Below are 12,315 nucleotides of genomic sequence, written 5' to 3'. Positions count from 1 at the left end.
TTGATTATAGTTGATGAGCAAAATTTTAAAACCTTTTTCTAAAATAGTTTTTGTGAACCTAATGTTCTAGGAAAATGTATTCTGTTTCATTTGTCTTTGACTACCCACAACTCTGAGCCACATACCGTTACTATTATATTTGGATTTATATGGTTTATATAATAAACCTGAGTTTCAAATGTTACAGCAGGAAAGTATTTAGATAACTGGATTTTTAATCTTTGCTAATTCTGAAATGCTTGATAGTATGAGAAAAAACATACTAAATAAAATGCTTAGCTAATTTATTGTAAAGACCACTATCTGAGACTTGTTTTTAACAGGATTACTGAGCTTATAGAAAAATTATATCTCTGGTATAGTCTGTTTAACCAGAGACAAAGCAAAACATACCTGTAATTTTTGATATTTGGATGAAATTGATAAAATTTTTATTTTATGTCTTCTAAAATGAAGGTCAAAATGTTATATACTTAATAAGAAATATAGAAAAATGGATAGTAACAGATGATAAGCAACTTGATAAATATTTCAGATACCTGTGTTTCATGTGTCTATGCTGCTGAAATTAAAAAAAAAAAAAGGGTGGGCCTTACAATTCTGTTCAGATCCCTGCTTCTGTTTGCCTACCATCTGCTATGTTAGATTTTTACCAAATTAATATTTTAAAAAATCATCATCACATTCAAGCATTTGTTTTTTTAGGATGGAGAGTTTATGAAAACAGAATTTATCTCTTCCATATTGATCTACTTATTGCTAATACTTACAATTTTAGAACTGATAATCACTTCTTATTCTGGGAAATATGAATTATTTATTCAGTTCCAAACTTTTGAAATAACTGTCTGGTGTTTTAGAAACCAGAAACAAAAATTATAATAGGAGTTTAGACTATAATATATTGCTGCAAGGATAATTATTAAGGGAAAACACAGCTGACATTTTCTGATTTATGCACACAATCAGAGATGGAGTCCAAGGACTGTGACATAATTATCTTCATGCTAACAATTTTTGTAAATCTCTTGACAGAATTTTAGCTAATTTTAAAATGCCTTCTGAAGATTAGCACTTAAAATTGTTGGGGAAAATAGCACAATTTATTAGCAAGGGTATAATTGTAAACCTTCTAAATACTCATTGTGAATATCATTTAGACAGTAACTCCTGCTTTAGCAGCTGGTACATAAGACACCCGTTTATGGAGTCTTGAAACAACAGAGAGTGGAATCTAATTAAAGAGGATTACATGCCAAAGAAAAATTATTAAAAACAGACTAATAGACAATTGTTATGAATTTAGAAGTCTCTGCCAAATTCTCTTTTTGATACAAATTCATGTAAGTAACTGTCAAGTAAAAGCCTTTATTCCTCTAAAACCAAAAGGATATTAGAAGGCTTTATCTTTTGTGACTTAAAAATGATTGCTTCTCTGAATTTTAACTTAACACAAGAACTTAAATGGTTCTATTAATCTTTCCTCATGTATTAAAATGCACACATGTGCTTTTAAAGATAAATGATCAGAAATACTATTTTAGGTTTTTTTGTCTGATATCTATCTACTACCAAGCATTCCCTAACTGTGTACAGTATAAGGAAATCTTAGGCATACTTTTAAATTGTAAATAGAAATCCGTTTATCAATTTATGTACTATTTATTGAGACATGTTAAATTGTTTTGCATATTTTTCTTTGTAATGTACATTTATAATTTGTGATACATCAAAGATTGTTAATTTTTAGAGCTCCAATCTAGTAAATTCCTTGTTTCTGTTTGAGCCAACCCACTCCATTGTGATCTCAAGGGTTTTATTCCAAACAGAGAATTGAGATAGCTTAAGGTAATACATATTCAGATGTTAATTGTTTTTAAAAGAACAGATTTTTAAAATAAGTGATCCTTCTAAGTATGTACTAGAGAAAAGACTGTTTACATCTGTGAGTTTACCTGGCATCTAACTTTACATCTTACACACACTGTGTGATATTGTTTTAGTATATCATGCATTGTATTACACAGCCATATCATCTAAATAGACTTTTGCATATTTTAACTAAATTAAGCCTACATTAAAAATTGATTTCCAAAGACTAAGAATAATATGTTTTCTGTGTTATTAACAAATGCATGAACAGACTCATTAGATTGATTGAGACATTTGGTTAACATTCTTAAGTGAGTGATAGTCCTAAAAACATAGACGAAAAACTTAACCATCCAAAACTGAGACATAGAGGAATATCTATGCTTAAGTAGTTGTAGTGGAATATTTGTCTTTGCCACCCCCACCCCATCCCAGATACCAAAGTTTTCTTTGCTTGCTTAGACACCACTTAGTCTAGCAGGGATTGCCAGATGCTTCAGCAAAAACTCTATCAAGAACAAGGGATTGTTTTAAGTTTAAAGCCCCTAGATTATATTAAATTTTTTATCATGCTAGGATAATATTCTAGAGAGCAATTGTGTAGCTGTGGTTTCCCTGTAGTGGTAATTAATTTAGTGGAGATTGGTCAAATTTTTGAGAACTTGAAGATGATCAGGCTTCCCTGGTTGAAATAGTAGATTTTCATTTTATAAATTGCTCTTGGAAAGCTTTCCCTCTTGTCAAGATTAAGTGAATAAGTAAATTATAATGGCTTCCAAAATAGTAAATATAAGTATTTGTATAATAGTTTGTGGTTGGCAGTACCTGGGACACAGAACTCCACAACATATGTTGAAATAATGATACTGTGTTTCATTTGATTATTATGTAAGCCATATGAGACTCAATAAGAATATAACTATACATTATACAAATGCATTATAATTTTAAATATGAAATTATGATTAAAAAGCAAATATTTTATCCTGAATTTTGTTGACCTCTCATACAGGGATGAATTATCAGCAGGTAGAATAGTGTAACTAAACTTTTTATTTATCTCAAAAAAGTATTAAAATGTTACTTCTTTCCCTGCAGGAGAGATGAAATCTTAAGAATATTTCTAATATAATTAACATAATTTCAGACTATGAAGGTAGAAATGAGATTCATTCTATTTTTAAAAAAATATTTAATATTTGAACAATGTGTATATTTTCACATGCATGATTTAATTTTGTTTAATATTTACAATAACACTTTGAGTGGGTAATATTACTTTCATCATCTTTACTGTTACCTTCATTTTATGAAGGACTATTTGCAGATTGGGTTGTTGAGCATTTTCCTAAGAACACATAAGCTGTTTAGTAGCAGAGATGAAACTCAAAAACAAATTTTCTCTGCAGAGCTCCTACCTCTTTTACTGCATTATATTGTATTTCACTGTGACTCATGTAAGATTCTGCTAGACAGGGCCTGATTGTAAGCTGGCCATAATTAGTGAAATGACATTAGCTAAATATGATTACCTCTTAATGTTCCCTGAAAGGATTAGAATAGTTAAGACACACCAAAGGGAAAAGCAATTATCTATTGAAATATGAATCTCTTGATTAGAACTGGAAATCATATATTGGTACTAGAATGTTCATCTAGAATTTTAAAAAAATTTGAATATAGTAATTATTTATTACTTGTAAAGAACTTCAGCAGGACTAGTTTTGAGACTTTTTGTTGAGTGCCAAAATTAAGATATAACATTTTCCTGGAAGAGTAAGTTCACCTAATTGACTCATTCGTTTTAGAGGAACCTAGACCTTAGGAAATTCTAACTACATGAGAAATGCATGTGCTGGTATTACCTTTTCCCAATTTACTTTATGTCCTAAAGAAAAGCTTTAAATTAACCAACACTGAACTGCTTTAGAATTGTAGCAGTACATGTTGGAGTGTGCCATTTTACTTAAATATTCCTCATATTTAAAATTTGTGAATTTTATTATTGCCTCCATAAGAGTGGTGGTTTCCTTGTGATAATTCCCTGAGACTCCTTCAAAATGTAGTATCCTGCAGGTTTTCAACCAGCTGAGATTTTTAAATTATCACTAATACATGGCCATGGATGTGAGGCGTATTTACTTATAGCAATTGCCCTATTGAATGGGCTACTTTTTTTGAAAATAAAAAGTTAAAAAAGTTTTTAAACCTTAGTGTCTCCAGTGATTAGCATACTATCTAGTATCCATTAGGTTCCAAATAAATATGGAATGAATGAGTGAGTGAATGACTGGTTTTCATTTCTATCTTGGCAACAGGATTGACTTTTGTATTATATTTTTTATTGGTAATTTAATGTTTGAACTTAAAGTGCTTTATTATCAAACAACAATAGAAATTTGCTGACTTTTGGACCCCTTGCTTCACAAGGTTTTTGGATTACTGATTATATATTTGTAACTTTCATTTCTAAGCTATCTAGTTCCATTGTAAAATCATCATCCTTGATACTAAAATTTGGTGTACACAGACATTGGGCCATAGATGGGCTTCAGGGGCTGTATTGGCACACTGAAGTTGTATATAGCATAGCATATTGTGTACTTATGCATATGTATTTTTGTGAATATGTAATTTTTTAAGGGAAAGGGTCATGGTTTTCATTATATCCTCATAAGAATCTTATGACCAAAAAGTTAAAAAAAAATCCATAAAGACTGTATTTCTTTTACTTTATTATTCATAAAAATCACCTGGAAAACATGAAAAATGCATATTTTTTTCTAGTTCACCATATAAAATCTGATCCATTAGGATTGAGTTGGGGTTCATGAATACTTTCCTCTTTTTCCACTTTTATTGAAAACCTCATTGTTCAATGTACTAAGGGATTTACGTGCATTACCTCATTTAATCTTGCTGATAGCTCTAGAAGGTAAGTATATTTCATGATGAGGAAACTCAGTTAATTAAGTCATCAAAGGACTTAGCTGTTAAGCAGTAGTGGTAAAGTCTGAGGCTACAGCCAGTTTTATTACCTCAGTCCTCGCCCTATTTTTTGTCTTAATCTAGAAATTTTTAAATCATTTCAAAGACGCATTCATAAGTAACAAACTCATAGTCATCTCTTGTTCATCTTTTGTTGCAAGAGAATTATTTCCTCTCTTCTGTATTCTAAGTACATGTCAGCAAGTCAAAGTCTTGTCTTATTTATCCCTGTGCATAGTATTATCCCTGACATGCAGATTTTCAAGATTTTTTTTCTGAATTGAAACTTAATTCATTAACTTGAGCCTTTATTACTTAGTAATTCTGAGATTTAAATTCCAACAGCTATGCCATTAACTCTGCATGACTTTTCATTTATTAAAATTGATTCCCTAATTTACTAAATTTAGGTTAGTATATAAATTTTACATCAGACTTAGTTTTAGTTATCATGATTATAACATAAAAAATAGAAATTAAGCCTGTGGACTTATCAGTGAATTGTTTTATTTAGTAATGTAATTTGCTGGCGGTTTTTTTTTTTTTTTTTTTTTTTTTTTTGCCTCTTTCTACCTCCATCCAGAATCAGTAGTTGTTTGGTTTAATTTTTTGACTTTTTTTTGGCATATTGAGCAAAGATAACTCAGTGAATCTTATTTAAATTTCTCAGTGTTCAGAAATCTCCTTGTATATCATTTTCTTTCATGTGACTGTTGGTATTCTACTTATTTGTTTCATTATACTTTTATAGAATCTTTAATACAGATGAAATATAAAACTATGAAATCTATCACAGTTGAAACTCTAGACCTTCCCTCAACCCATGGGGATTCATTTGGCAGAAGGCCACCAAAACCAGTTCTTTTTGATGCTTAGTTTCCAGCTTCTACTTTAATTGCTGCCAAAATCTGAACACTTGGGAATTTAATTGCTCATTATATTTGTCACGGTGGTGTCACAGACCCAAATAAAGACTGTTGCATGCAAAATATTTATGGGTATTAATTTGGCCTAAATATGTATATTGGATTCCATATTTTTCTACATTAAAAAGTATAGCACATCCAGACAGATATAAAACAGAATCCTGCAAGAGCTTCTGCTCCATTTGACTCTACTAGTAAACTCTTATCCATCCAGCTCAGTATTTAAATTTGACAACACCTAGAGGAAGGTCTATTCAGAACTTTGTTATATTCACTTATGCAGTTTCCTCTTTAGAAGCAGTCTTCTGAGGAGTTTGAGTCTGGCTCTGAGGCTAGACTACTTGGGTTCAAATCCCTGCTTTATCACTTACTAGCTGTATGACCCTGGGCAAATTATCTTAATCTCCCCTGTGGTTGTTTCCTCATTTGTAAAATAGGAATACATATGGTTGTCACGCAGATTAAATGGTTAGAGTTTCTAATAAAAGTACCTAACCCCAGAGTAACTACTCAATATTAACTGGTTAATTAATACTCTGTCTCTCCCTCTTTCCGTCACACACACACACACACACACACACACACACTCTATACATTATATATTAAAGCTATAATGTGTACCATGGTTGCTGATATGAATTTTCCAAATTTCAGTTTTCTACTAATTAATCAGGGTTAAATTGTTCCTGTTATAGCACATGGTATGTCTATTACCTTTGTGACCTTCCATTTTTCCTGTGTATTCCCACTTTCTTGCTCCACAGTGTCTAGGCTAGCAGGCCTGCTTTTTGTGCCAGTATTTTTTTTACTAATCACTGATTATTTTTGTTCTTGTGCTTGCTGTTCTCAGGAGTACTTTGTTCATTCATTCCCTCTGTCCCCTTTTCTCTGTGTACCCATTGCCTTTTCCTTTCTTCTGCTGTGATGGTTGTAGGTTTCTCATGCCATTATATTGGTCAAAGGAAATTAGGAGGCACTTGAAGGGTGGAAATCACAAGCCACTATCACAGATAAGATAATTTTATTGAATTTTGTGGACTTTCCTATCCTGTAAAGTAAGCGCCTTATGTCATAGTTTTTCCTGAAAGTGTTATTTTGAGATAGTCCTATACTAAATCGTATAGAATCCCCTAGAATGAATAACATATTAATACTTGTTGATTACAAATAGTTTACAGTTTTTCTTCCATCCATCCTCGTATAAACGGGCTTAGAACAGATTTCGATGGGAGGACACCGGCTCAGTTTTACCTATAGTTGTCTCTAATGTTAGGGAAGTGTTATTGGTGGTGAACAAGACAGTGAATTTGTTTGCCCTTTACTCAGTGGATATTTGATGCTTACTTTTATTTATGGAGAAATTTGAACAGGTAAGCATGTTAGTTGGTTGAAATACTTATTCTATATGGCAAGAGCCTAATATTGTCTGAAATAGATTTCAAATCATGTGTTTGTTCTTTAATACGGCTATATATTGTTCTTGAAGCATAAAAATAGATTTGATTTTAATTTCTGTATACAGAAGTATTTTTAGTCAAGGTAATAGTTAACTGTTTAAATTCTACAATGCTTACTTATTTCCTTTATTGTTCTGTTGGGCATAATAAGCTTTATGCAGACATGAAGTGTAAAACATGGAGCATTCTTTCTTCTGTTAGTCAACCTAATACTCATTTTGGGTTTCCCATTCCACATCAAAGCAAAATATGCTATTTTAGCCACTTCCTGGTAAACTTATTATTAAAGTTGAGACTTCTTCTCATTAAAGTGAAAGTACTCTGGAATACCACATTTCAGCTAAATCAGAAATTTGGCTGGCCTCAATTCCTGACATCACAGAGAGTTCAGTGGGGCTATTGGAAGCTCTCTGTGTCCACTTTTCTTTCTCTCTCACTCTCTCTCACTCTTTTTTTTTTGGAGATGGAGTCTCACTCTGTCTCTAGGCTGGAGTGCAGTGACACAATCTTGGTTCACTGCAACCTCCGCCTCCTGGGTTCAAGCGATTCTCCTGCCTGAGCCTCTGGAACTAGCTGGACTACAGGCGTGCGTCTCCATGCCCAGCTAGTTTTTGTATTTTTATTAGAGACAGGGTTTCACCATGTTGACCGGGATGCTCTCCATCTCTTGACCTTGTGATCCGCCCCCCTTGGCCTCCCAAAGTGCTGGGATTACAGGTCTGAGTCACCTCTAACAGCCTTCTCTCTCTTTTTTTTAATCGATGAATGTATTTATCTCCTGTCTTGGTGGCTAGAAAAACTAGATAATCAAGTAATCTTCCAACCCTGTTGTTTATGCTAGGAAAGGAGTTTAAAACAATTTACATTAAATAATTTTGTTATTTAATTCTTTTATGAACATGTTCCTCTACAGTGGTGGAGGCCAAAATAAAGTTAAACATTGAAGTAGGATTGACAAAGAGGAGGAAGGTGATGAAGAATTTCAGAACCAAAAAGAAACAAACAAAAAATTATATATATTTTTCTTAATGGTCTCATCCAAAACATTTATAACTTTGAGAATGTTTTTAAATTTCTTAAATAGGACACAAAAACGCTATACTTAAATTAGAAAAATAATAAATTGGACCTCAGATAAGCAGTTCTCCTCATGAAAAGACATATCTAAAAATGTGAAAAGACAAGAGAGAACAAAAGAGGATATTTTTAATGTATACACCCAAAAATGACCTTTTGAAAAATAGAGAATTCTAATTATTTAGATTCATTTTGGTAATTTCAATGATTTTCATTATAAAAGCATATAGCTCTGTGTTAAAAGGATCTATGCCTTAATTTGACTTAGTTTAAAAAAATCAAGGTTAAAAATAGTGGTTTATATACCAATATATTTCAAATCGATTCTTATATGTTGAAAATTATTAATATAAAATTTCTGTAATTTTGTAAAATTCAATATACTTATATAAGAATAGAAAGAAGATATTCATACTAAATTTTGTTATTTAGTTATTCTTTTTGTAAAATTAACTAAAACATTAAATCCAGTTATTTTATTACCGAAATACTGCTAAATTCCCTAAGAAATCTAAGGTGCCAGAAGATTCATATATATAATTTCTACAATGTATGCCCTCAAAACCTATTTGGGTTCTGTCAGATTAACTGAGTTTTTAGTATACATAATTATATTTAAAATTTTGAAAATTTTAAAAAATACTTGTAGAAAATTCAGTCTAGTATTGCTATAGTATTTACCAAAATGGAAACACATGAAATTTAAACTGCTTATATCATATTTACTCAATCTTAAAATTCTTCTAAGAACTTGATCTAATCTGATTTTCACTTAATTTTAAGAATTGGACTTATTTAATTTCAAATTCATATACATATATATATATATATATATATACAGTTGTGAATTTTACACATAAAATTGTTAAAAATCTGATTATAAAATTTTGATTGAAACATTTTGAAATTTTCATTATTATATCTGTGCTCTTTCCCTTTGTCTTAGTCAACTTATTTAGAACTTGATATTTATAGTATACTGTTTGCAGTGATTTAAAACTTACTTTAATGGTTTTCTCTTTTGAGTTTGAATTGGATTTGCTATACTTAAGATTATTTTAGAGAACTAATTTTTATTCCTTCAAACTTAGGAAGCGTTGCTACTTTTATAAATTTATTTCTTCTGTTTATCCACTTTGACAAATTGATAATGAGACTTCTGTGACAGTTGTATCATAAAATATTTTATTTTGTTACTGTTGGATTCAACTGTCAATTTTAATGAATCCTACCCAGATAAAGTGGTATGCATATTTTTCATGAGTCCATAATCGATATAATCAATTATATTTTTGTATAAATGCATAGATATAATTTTTCTCAGGGTCTTAGAGAATTAATGCAATTTTTAAATATGTTGCAGAATTGTGAGAACCTGGAGAATAATTTTGATGACATCAAGCACACGACTCTTGGTGAGCGAGGAGCTCTCCGAGAAGCAATGAGGTAAGTCTGGGTCACCATAGCAACAGTCACAGATGTGGTAAAGAAAAAGTCATTCTTCATTATTTGGGGAACAAATGAGTTCATTGCCACCATTCAGCTCTGTTCTCTAAGGTATTAATTTGTCAGTGGAGAGACTTCCCTTGAGGCTGTACTTTGGTTTTGAAGCTGCATAAATGTTAAGCCTCAGTGCACAGTAAAAAATGTAAATGTTTAATTTGTTGCTTAAAATGCTTAAGGGGTGTCTTGTTTTATATTTATACCAAACTGTGTGATTGAATGAAAATATTGTTCATCTAAATTCTGCCTGTATATAAAAAAAATAAACATTGTACAATGGTGCTGTAACTGAGTATTATTTCCTCCTAATTAATATTTAATTTAAAGAGAGGCACTTACATTTTCATCTTCTATAACATTTTATAGGATTATATTGTATTATAGTATTTTTAGTGATTTAAATTTTTATACTATTACAAAGCATATAATTAACTTCCTTTCAACTACAGTGATCTATAATGAGCCTGATTTTTTTTCTTTTTTCACTTCTTAACATCAGTAATTCTGAATATTTATATGAAATTGCCCCCAATTTGATGCTTTTTAAATAACTCTTAGTGAAGCATTTTTCAAATCTATTTGATCAGAATCAAGAAAGGCTTTGTACTAGACATTAAAAATGTGTGGGAAATAAAACTCATCATTCTATGAGAAAACAACAAATGACACTAGTCTGAAAAGTTCTGAGCTTGAATGTTTGTGTAGTTTAATTTCCAATATATTTATAAAGAAACAATATTTTTTATATTTAGCGTATAAAATTAAAATAGATTTTAAAATGTGCCTCCTTCTATCTTAATGCTCATTTTTCAAGGATGTTAAGGCTAAAAATATTAAAATGAGAGAAAGGATAAATCTAAGAGGCTTCCTAGAAAGGTAGTTTAGATACAATTTTGTTATTGCTAGCACACAGTTACCATATACTTTAGTTTAGAAGCTGCTCTCATTTAGTAACCTTCCTTTTACCATACAAGCAGCAGGAGAAAGTAATTAAATTTAATAGAAGCTGCCCTCATTTTGAAGCCACTTCTATTTAAAACCACAGGGGGAGGTAATTAAATTTAATGGAAACAGTAGCTTCTACACAAAGATACATGGTACTTCTGTATAGATGATTATGATGTCACAAAAAGAGGAATAATATATTACTAGTATGAGAAATTACCAGCTGGAGCAAGTGAGCCTATTTTATTGTTAATGTCTTTACTAATAAAAAAGAGGGAAAAATAAAACTGAGTACACAATAGAGAATTTGTATCTATGCATAATGCAATCAGATATTCTCAGAAAGTTTGTTATAGAAAATTTTAGTAAATTAAAAATAAGTTGTAAAATATTTATTTTGGAAAAGGGTAATGCAGAAATTATGAATGAATTTCTGATTTTCAATATACATAGTGGTGTATCCTAAAATTGTCACTGCTATAAATTGAACACATCATTTTTGGTAATTGCTTATTATATTATAAATACAGTGAGCATGCATGCCAATATTTACTTAGAAAACTGAAGTTATTCTCTATATTTTTACATTTATTTATTTTGAAGTAAATACATAGACAAACAGGAAGACAAAGATGTCAACTCTTATGCTTTGAATAGAAAACTGAAGACCAAAGAGATAAAAAGTACTGAAAAGGCAACGTGAATGAAAATTGATGTGAATGAGGAAATGACAATGAACAAGGAAAGGATAGGTAATCAGTGTAGGAAATTTGTCCTCAAGAAAAAAACAAATTGAATTATCAGAATTAACTTCATATGAAGAGATTATTAAATTCTGCCAAATTTTCTAATACATAACATTTTAGAACATACCAGGATGTCCTGTTTTTTTAAAAAATGGAGATGAACAGATGAGAAAAACAAGTATTGCCCGGCTGGAATAACCGCCCAACCACCCATACTATGAGATAAAGCAGAAGTCCAGATAATTTAAATGAGAATTTAATTTTATGGCTATGAAATGTACTTGTTTGTATAAGTTGTATATTTTTCACACACACACACACACACACACACACACACACACACACACAAAATGTGTGGATTCATTAAATGTGGTGAAATAATTTAGTAATTAATAGCATTCAACAGTTTAATATACGGTGGGTCAGGTGCTTTTTGAAATGTGTTTGAAACATGCTTGAGGTGAAGACCCGCTTCATGGTAGCTTCTTTTTTAGTCCGTTGGCCTGGCGTAGCTGGCTGTGTCAGCATCCCCTTTTCTTATTAGCTTGATCTCTTCAGCAGGCCTTAGGTGGCTCCAGGTGACCCACGATGGTGTTCTTGTCCTGAATGTATCTAGCCAGGAGGAACTGAAACAGACCTGGACCCACGTCTGAAGATTGTCTTATTGTGGCTGCTGTGTTGGGGGGGGACCTTTCACCATCTTGGGCACTTCTTTATTTATTAAGGGTTTACTATTTCTGTGAGCTTGGAACAGAAAAGAGGATTCTTAGCTACCTCATCCAGTCTCTCTGGCCAGTCTTT

The 12,315-nt window shown here is 31.2% G+C and overlaps 1 protein-coding gene across 5 annotated transcripts in view; it reads left to right on the top strand.

Moving 5' to 3' along the window:
• DPYD (dihydropyrimidine dehydrogenase) overlaps window positions 1-12,315 on the top strand; it is an 851,840-nt gene that overhangs the window by 87,832 nt on the left and 751,693 nt on the right. For all 5 annotated transcript variants that reach the window (XM_032248001.1, XM_032248002.1, XM_032248005.1 and 2 more), the window contains one exon: window positions 9,684-9,766. In XM_032248001.1, the coding sequence (XP_032103892.1) occupies window positions 9,684-9,766 (83 nt within the window). The remainder of the gene's footprint in view (window positions 1-9,683; window positions 9,767-12,315) is intronic.

This window comes from Sapajus apella, unplaced genomic scaffold, assembly GCF_009761245.1.
Source record: "Sapajus apella isolate SASKATOON/1434 unplaced genomic scaffold, GSC_monkey_1.0 scaffold64, whole genome shotgun sequence".
Classification (NCBI taxonomy): domain Eukaryota; kingdom Metazoa; phylum Chordata; class Mammalia; order Primates; family Cebidae; genus Sapajus; species Sapajus apella.
The sequence above is the reverse complement of the archived record's forward strand: the minus strand, read 5'-3'. Positions and strand labels throughout refer to the sequence as shown.